At 45.5% G+C, this 8,975-nt stretch overlaps 1 protein-coding gene across 1 annotated transcript in view; it reads right to left on the bottom strand.

Moving 5' to 3' along the window:
* Positions 1 to 6,277: 6,277 nt before the first annotated feature.
* CIDEA (cell death inducing DFFA like effector a) overlaps positions 6,278 to 8,975 on the bottom strand; it is a 15,273-nt gene continuing 12,575 nt past the window's right edge. Inside the window, exons 3-4 of the mRNA XM_013004969.2 lie at positions 7,988 to 8,169; positions 6,278 to 6,946 (exon numbers count right to left, since the gene is read on the bottom strand). Of these exons, the coding sequence (XP_012860423.1) occupies positions 6,799 to 6,946; positions 7,988 to 8,169 (330 nt within the window). The 3' untranslated portion in view covers positions 6,278 to 6,798. The remainder of the gene's footprint in view (positions 6,947 to 7,987; positions 8,170 to 8,975) is intronic.

Raw genomic sequence — 8,975 nt, 5'->3', positions numbered from 1 at the left:
GCCTCATCCATGTGGGGGCCCGGCAGACGGATTTTGGACTTCCACTGCCATCCCCAGCCTTCTGTAAACTGGGTGTTCACAACTTAAGTCTGATACTATTCCCTATTTCAGATTTGGATTTTATTTTCACCCTGTGTTTTTTAAAAGCACCTTTTTCTTTTTTTAGGATCAACTCGGTGAACATATACAGAGCAAATTTGTTTTCTATTCAATAATTCATGCACAATTTGTTTCAGGCCATTGATTGCACTCCATGTAACATCCAGTCTGCCACTTCTTCCTTTTGTGTCCTCTTTCCATTCCACCTCTTTGCTTTCAGAGCTTTGTCTTTGGGCAAATACCTTTTCTTGATCTCAAAAGGTTGAGTATGTTAAGGTGTGTGGCATTCCCTACTGTGTGCTGATGTACCCAAGAGGAGACTGGAAGTTCCAAGCCCCTGCTTTCTCGGTGCTTGTCCTGCTCCAAAGCACGTATATTCAGATAAGGGACAGCATTCAGATCACAGTCAGAGAAAAGGTTTGAGCAGAAAGAGTAAAGTTATTAAGGGGTTGCTTCTTTGGGTTACTCTCTGGACTGCCAACCCCAGAGGCAAGTAGTTCAAAACCACTAGCTAGCTGCTTCTCAGGAGAAAAAAATGACACTTTCTACTCCCATAAAGAGTTACCGCCTCAGAAACCCCCAGGAACAAGGTGGTGATGAGTCAGAATCAACTGGGTGGCAGTTAGGACGTTTGTGGTTTGTTTATTTCCTGCACATCTCCTCTCGCTCATCTGGAGCCCTGGTGGAGCAGTGGTTTCACAGTGCACTTAGAGCTGCTAGATTAGCAATTCAAAGCCACCAGCTGTTAGGCGGGGAAACACTGGGCTTGTTACTCCAATAGATTTACAATCTCGGAAGCCCACAGGGGCAGTCCACTCTCTCCTGGAGTGTCGCTCTGCATCGGCCTGACTCCATGGCAGTGAGTTTGGGTTTGGACAGAACATTGATGGGCCCGCAGCGGGGGGTATGAAAAGTCACCTTTTTGTATGTAAACTGTGTCCATTCAACCATGGTGGGTATGACGTTCAGCCCTGCAGGGGAAGGCCAGGTTCTGCTAGCCAATCTGGGTTGTCCACGGGGAACTAACAAGTTCCACCCCATGTGGTGTGTAAGGGGTCAGAGATCAGTCAAGCGCACGCCCCCACACTGCAGCAGAGTTAAGCATAATGTCACTTCACAAGAGATGGAGAGGCCCCCCCTCACAAGATGAGGACACTTTAAGCACAGATAAGGTACCCTAGCTTTAACAGCTGAGAGGGAAGTGGGCCCCCACAGTGAGGCGCATGAAGAGGGGGATGTGTGTGTGTTTGGGGGGGGGCGTTGTCTTTAATCTCTATGGAAGTAGAATGACGTGCCTAGATCCATGTGTGACAAGAGTAGCCCTGCTTCATAGGGATGTGTGTGTGTGTGGGGGGGGGCGTTGTCTAGGGGAACAAGCCTTGTTTCCAAAGGGGAGGAGGTTCACAGCCCCTCAGCAGCCCTTTCTAATTAGTTACTACATTCCTCTCTGAGTCGTCTGCAGAGGCTTATGCATTGGGCTGTGATCCGCATGGCCGGCAGTTCGAAACCACCTGAAGCTTTGTGGGAGAAAGACTGGGCTTTCTACTCTGGTTAAACAGTTACAGTACGGAAAGCCCACTACGAGTTCTGAGTCAGCATTGACTCGCTGGCAGTGGGGTTTGTTTCAGGCTACAATTCTAAGCCAGATGTCTCAAGTCTCTGGGTAAGGTGTTTCAGGATGCCCACCCAGCCTGACCTCAACGGTGAGACATGTACCAGATTTGGTACCTTTGGGGCCACTGCTTGTTTTCCTAGCCAAGGAAATGTTAACTCCCTTAACAAACAGAATGTCCATTCATTCCTAGCAAGCAGCGGGTCCACTTCTTCAGCAAACAGAGCATTCATTTTTAGTAAGCAGAGTATCCACTCCTTTGGCAGGCAGAAACCCTTGTCTTGGCCCTGTCTGTGGTGGGGGGTGTGAATAGCTGACCTTGGGGGTAGGGGTACACATACACACATATACACATCCTTTCCCTTTCTCCATCTTTTCAAGAAGAAAAATTATATTCTCTGCCCTCCACTTTCCTGTGTGCCAGCCAGTTAGTTATACATTAGTCATGAGGGGAATGTCCCTGCTTCTCTCTTGGTGCTAGAAATTCCTTCCGGTGTTTGTTGTTTGCCTCTCTGTGCTTGCCTGGCTGCCCACCTGGCATGACGGTTCCCCTTACAGTAAAACAAACAAGCCCACTACGATCGACCGATCGTGGCAATTCGGGCTCAGTGTTCCTCCTAAAGGACAAGGCAGAACTTCCCCTGTGCATTCGGGACACCTTAAATCTTTACAGGAGTATTACGTCTCCCCTTCTCGTGCAGAGCAGTGGGTCGTTTCCAATGCAGACCTGGAGGTTAGCGTTCCTATGAGTCCCCACCGAGCCGCCAGCACTCCTGTTCACCCTAAAGTTCGTCCATTTGGGTGAAGTTCAGTTCCAGGCCTTAGCCTAAGGGGTTCTACCGTTCTCCCATCAGACCAGTAAGCCTGGTCTTTCTTTACGATGTTGAGTTTTGTGCAAGATCTTTCTCCTGTTCTTTTTTGTTTGTTTGTTTGCTCCCTCCTGTTATTCTTTTTTTTTTTAATCGTTTTATTAGGGCCTCATACAACTCTTATCACAATCCATACACACATCAATTGTGTAAAGCACATTTGTATATTCATTGCCCTTATCATTCTCAAAACATTTGCTCTCCACTTAAGCCCTCGGCATCAGGTCCTCATTTTTCCCCTCCCTCCTCGCTCCCCCCTCCCTCATGAACCCTTGATAATTTATAAATTATTATTTTGTCATATCTTGCACTGGCCAGTATCTCCCTTCACCCACTTTTCTGTTGTCCATCCCCCAAGGAGGAGGTTATATGTAGATCCTTGTAATCAGTTCCCCCTTTCCAACCCACCCTCCCAGTATTGCCACTTACACCACTGGTTCTGAAGGGATCATCCGCCCTGAATTCCCTGTGTTTCCATTTCCTATTTGTACCAGTGTACATCCTCTGGTCTAGCCAGATTTGTAAGGTAGAAGTGGGATCATGATAGCGGGGGTGAGGGGGCGGGGAGGGAGGAAGCATTTAGGAACTAGAGGAAAGTTGTATGTTTCATCGTTGCTACATCATACCCTGACTGGCTCGTCTCCTCCCCAAGACCCCTCTGCAAGGGGACGTCCAGTGACCTACAAATGGGCTTTGGGTCTCCACTCCACACTCTCCCCCTCATCCACAATGATATGATATTTTGTTCTGATGACGCCTGTTACCTGATCCCTTCAACACCTCATGATCACACAGGCTGGTGTGCTTCTTCCATGTGAGCTTTGTTGCTTCTGGGCTAGATGGCTTGTTTACCTTCAAGCCTTTAAGACCTCAGATGCTACATCTTTTGATAGTTGGGCACCATCAGCTTTCTTCACTGCATTTGCTTATTCACCTGCTTTGTCTTCAGTGATTGTGTCAGGAAAGGTGAGCATCATAGAATACCAATTTAATAGAAGAAAGTATTCTTGCATTGAGGGAGTATTTGAGTGGAGGCCCAATGTCCTTCTGCTACCTTAATACTAAACCTATAAATATAGGCACATAGAACTATTTCCCCATCCTCATAAATATATTTACAAATGTACATGCCTTTATTTAGACCTCTATAAATGCCCTTTGCCTCCTAGCACTTTCCTCTATTTTCTTTGACTTTCCTCTTGTCCCACCATCATGCTCAGTCTTCATTTGGGTTTCAGTAATTCCTCTTGGTTACATTACCCTTGATCACACCCTACCAGGTTTCCTACACCCTCCTCACCACCGATTTGGATCACTTATTGTTCCCTTGTCCCTGGGTTCCTTAACACCACTACCTTTCCCCCTACCTTCCCCTCTCCCATGTTCCCCCAGAACTGTTGGTCCTGTTGTTTTCACCTCCAGATTGTTCATCCAGCCTATCTTATTTAGACAGACCTGTGGAGATAATAACATGCACAAAAACAAGACAGTGCAAAACCAAGCAACAATATACAACAAAGCAACAACAACAAACCAATGACAAACAAAAAAACACAAGAAAGAAAAGCTTGTAGTTAGTTCAAGGACTGTTTGTTGGCCTTTAGGAGTGTTTTCCATTTCAGTCAGTTGGGGCACCAAGCCCTGGCCCCAAAGTCTACCTTCGTCATTCCCTGGGTACCTCGCTGCTCCATTCCCTTACACCCCTTTAGTGTTTTGCCTTGGTATGGCGGGATCAGATCAGATGCAATTCCCACGCTGTGTCTCCAGTGCTGTCCCCTGTAGGGCTATTGGTCAGTGAGGGATGTCATGTCTCATAGTGGGCTTCTAGTTTTAAAGAGCGTCTTCAGAGACAAAGGATGGCAGCTCCCCCAATGATCAGGCTGCTTTCTAATGTGTTCCTGAGTTCCTTCTGTCCGCCCTTGCAGGAGCAAACTTAGATCTCTCCAATCCACCTGGTCTCTGTCTTTGGCTATACAATGACAGACTCTCCTGCACCACTTGCAACTGGCAACAAGGTTAGTAGTCCAGTGACATCAGGGATCTTGCCAGCTGAGCCAGGATTTATGAATGGCCTAAGTCACCTTAGGAACTGAATATGTTGTTGCTAATACTATGGCTTCCTTTCCACCGAGGTTAGTTTACTTATACAAAGGCTGAAAGTATAGCTTGAATGCGAAACCACAGTGAGATACCACTTGACACCCACTACAAAAGAGTGAAAAATACGAGCAGAAAACGTGGGACCCCCACCCCCTGCTAGAGGGAATGTGAAACGGTGCAGTTCCTGTGAAAACAGTTTGGTAATTCCTCAAAAGTTCAACAACAAAAAACAAGAGTTAAATATAGAATTACTATGACTTAACAAGTCTATTTCAATGTCTACCCAGAAGAACTGGAAACATCAACTCAGACACTAGTACACCAGTGTTCACTGCAGCATTACTTAGAAAAGCCAAAAAGTTGGAAAGAGCCTAAGGTTCGTATTAGAGCTTAAATTCCGAGCCCCCCATTTGCAGGAGGCTATGGATGGCAGTACCCAGAATTCATTTGCAGAGTCCCCATGTAGCTTCCATTGAATTCCTTCTGATCATTAACCAAGGATATAGATAATCGACCTTCCTTCAGGCAGAGTGCATCAGGAAGTGGATGACCTCCATCCGTCTGTAGCCAGCCCAGCAAAGGTAGTCTCTCGTAGGGGCTTGCTTGGTGTGTCCTTAATGGAGAGCACTGTAGGGGGACAGGACAGGATGCTGCATGTTCCTGAGTGAGTCATGCCCTATGTCGTGCCCTGACAGCCTTGGTCTGAAAGGCCCTGGACCGATCTTATAAGCTTTTATATCTAACATAATACACATGTCCCAATCTTGGTCCTGCTCCCATTTCTGTAATCCTGCCAGTGACCGGGATGTATGATCTGCCACCAATCATGATTTGTGACAGTTTCCTTTGCTCCATGCCTTATTTAACTAGGGCCCTGATAGTGACTCTGTGGTTGCCATTATGATGCTGATGGCTTCCCTTTACCACATGATATTTCTGTGTCTTTGTCCCTTTCAAGACTTAATAAATATTCTTCTTGAGTTATATTTGAGATTGGGGTCTCTTTTGTACCCTAAAATAGTGCCCATCAACAGATGAAAGAATGAATAAAATGTAGTGTATCTTACAGTGTAAAATTATTCAGATATAAACAGAAATGAAGTCCTGATAGACGCTAAAACATGGAGAAATGTGGGAAAAAATTGTGAAGAATTTAATTAGTCAGACATAAAAATATAAGTGCTGTATTATCTCATTTATATGTTATATCTAAATTATACAAACACATGGCAACAAAGTAGATTAGCAGTTAATAGAATGTGGAGGTAGGGGGGAGTAAAGAGAGTTATTGCTTTAAAAATTATTGTTAAAATAACATTTTGTCATAATAATTTTTTTTTAAAACTAAACCAAAAACATATTTCTACAGAGGAAATTCCAGGACCAGGGGATTCCATTGAAGAATAAATAAATGTATTATTATACACATAAGCGAGAGAGAGAGAGAGAGAAGACAGAAGGACGAGAAAACAAACGAACTGGAAATGCCACTTGAAGACCTCTGAAAGTTCAACTCCTTAAGGGCTCCAGTCCCTTTGGGCTCATGAAGGACCCTCACTGAAAACAAAACAAAATAAACACACACACACACACACAGTCCCTTATGACAGCGCTTTATTTGGGGGTCATCAAGTGCTAATAGATTTAAAAGTGATTGCATCAGTTAGAACATAAAAGCATTGGCCTATTTGTGTGTGTGTGTGTGTGTGTGTGTGTGTGTGTGTGTGTGTGTGTGTGTGTGTGTGACAGAGAGAGAGAGAGGAGAGAGAAATACAAAGAAGTATTACCCACAGTAAAAGTAATTCTGGGGATGAAGTTTTGGCAATGGGTCTAGAGCATGGCTGTCACTCCTTAGCCACTCCAGGATACACCTGCTGCTTGATGACATACCAAGTTCCACAAGCCCCCTGCCCACCTCCCTCTTCCTTCTAGGGCACCTTGCAGCAAAGCTCGCATTTCAAAGGACATGCTACCTCTTTTCTTTGGAGACCAGGCCTGAGTCGCAGTGTCCAGCTGCGTGCAAGCAGCACCTGACGCCACACACAAGCATCTTCAGAATTAGTTATTCAAAAGTGAATAATTGGATGTAGAGGCCTGTGGTGCTCCCCAGGTGCAGCGTTATCCGAACATGGGCTTTCCCTTGAAATATGACCTGGGAGAAGGTGGCGCTTCAGTGTCACCCAGCAAACGCAGCATGTAGGAGCCCATGGAGAAGAGAAATTGCCCAGTCACCTGGGCGACATAGGACAGGAACCGCAGCATGCTCCTGGGAGGAGGGAACGAGAAGGCAGGTCAGGTGGAGGGGAAGCTCTAGGACCACTTCCGCTCTGGGCTCAGGCGGTGCAGCCACCCACAGTGCTCCCGATTGGAGGAAGATGGCTCTGGTGCTCTAATGTCAGCTGAGGCCCTGCTGCAGCGCACGTGCCAATTCACCAGATGATCAGATGCTTCTGCTCCAGGGTCATGCTGTAAACAGCATGGCTTCTCCCAACCACTTCCAAATATGGCGTAGCTATTTATTTGTGACAGGAGAGAGACGGGCTTTCTGCTTCCGCAGAGTGACCTAGAGTGACCGTGTCGGGAAACCACGGGGGGCACTTCCATCCTGTCTTTTGGGGTAGCTTTGAGTTGACCTCAACTAGATGGCAGTTGTCCCGCTAAGAACAGGTCTCCCGGTCAAAGCAGGGTCTGTGGCAGAGGCTCTCCAGGGTAGGTATGTGACAAGGACAGCCAGGGAGGCCTTGGATCACCCAGAACTGTTCCAGGAGGTCTTGGGCAGCAACTGGGAGTCTGTTTTCTAAAGGCACCTGAGTGAAGCTCTGCAGACAACCTGGCACTCGTCTCAGGGGCTGGTGGGCGATGGCACTATGTGGAGAAGGAGTGCATTGGGCTACGGGGCCAGGAGACGCCCGTTAACAAAGTTTCTGGAAAGACACATGATAGAATCTGCCCGTGCTCTGATTTTAGCTACTGTTGTTCTGAGTTCATGTTTTAAAAAACTCTAGCTTTCAAATGAAATTTGCTCTTCCCAATTGTTATGTGGTTTTTTTACTTCGGAGGGAAAAAAAGCCTATTTTGGCTCAAGATCAGTCCATGTTTTTGTTTTGTAAATAAGTCTTTTGAAAGCTAAGTTTGGGGCATAACATTAAGCTGTTATAAGACAACATAAAATAGAGTGTGCTTAAACAATAACAAGTTAGGCTGAAATCTCAGACTCTGTGCCCAGGAAGCAAAGAAGTAAGCTAGCCCCAATTTCTATTCTGTGACCTTGAACAGTGTTGTGACGGACCCCTTTGATGTCCCTTACCTCAGCATGGCCTTGGCACTGGTACACCTGATGTCATAGGACACAGAATACATCTCGTACATGGTAGCCTTCACATTGAGGTAGCCAATGAAGTCCTTGGGGCTCAACTTATACAAGTCGAAGGTGACTCGCGCTATTCCTGATTTCTTCGGCTGCTGGGAGACTGGAATATATTTACTGCCCTGTTGTAATGAAGTCATAAATAAACATTAGGAACATTCCTTGATTTTGCATTTACATATTGTAACTTTGGTTTTACATTAGTTTCAGACTCTTATAGAAGTCAGGCTAAAATCTCTTAGCAAGTAAGCTAATTATTCGAGCAATGTGTTTAGCAGAAAAGTAGGCCTATATTATTTGATATCCAAAACATCCTAAGGTTGTGTAAATAGTTCACTCTTGGCCACTGATCAAAAGGTCGGCAGTTTGAATCCACCCACGGGTGCTGTGAAAGAAAGGCCTGGTGATCGCTATTGACTGCAGCCACTCTGGCGCTGTCTACTCTGAGACACCTGAGTTCATCACCGGTCAGAATCAATACTACAAGATGTAGTTTAATTTGGTTTCGGATGTCCACATAAATAACAAGTGTATCTGCTCCTTCCTTGAAGGGAATTGCTCCTTGATGGACACAGATAATCAGTCTCTCATCTCATGACCACAATACAGTTGCAGCTGCAGCGAAGTGGTTTCCATTGTATAAGAAGAACTAGACCAAACATATAGAATCACGTGGCTAACATAAGGGGTAAAATTAGAACTTGCTCAGGGTTTTCTCAAACCCAAGTGTTCTATGGTCTACTATCACCTGCTCTCCCCACCCCTCCAACCCATGGAATCTGAATTCTTGGAAACACTAAAAGCCATTTATTTACAATATCCACTCCTAGTTGACTTTTAACATTGGAAATGATAAGTTGGAGATCCCTGAAAATTGCAATCTTTTCCACACACAAAAAAATGGCTTTTAAAAATATAAGTTAACAAA

The sequence above is a fragment of the Echinops telfairi genome, unplaced genomic scaffold (assembly GCF_000313985.2).
Source record: "Echinops telfairi isolate 266 unplaced genomic scaffold, ASM31398v2 ScPeMD7_4;HRSCAF=17, whole genome shotgun sequence".
Taxonomy (NCBI): domain Eukaryota; kingdom Metazoa; phylum Chordata; class Mammalia; order Afrosoricida; family Tenrecidae; genus Echinops; species Echinops telfairi.
This window is presented reverse-complemented; position numbering and strand designations above follow the sequence as displayed.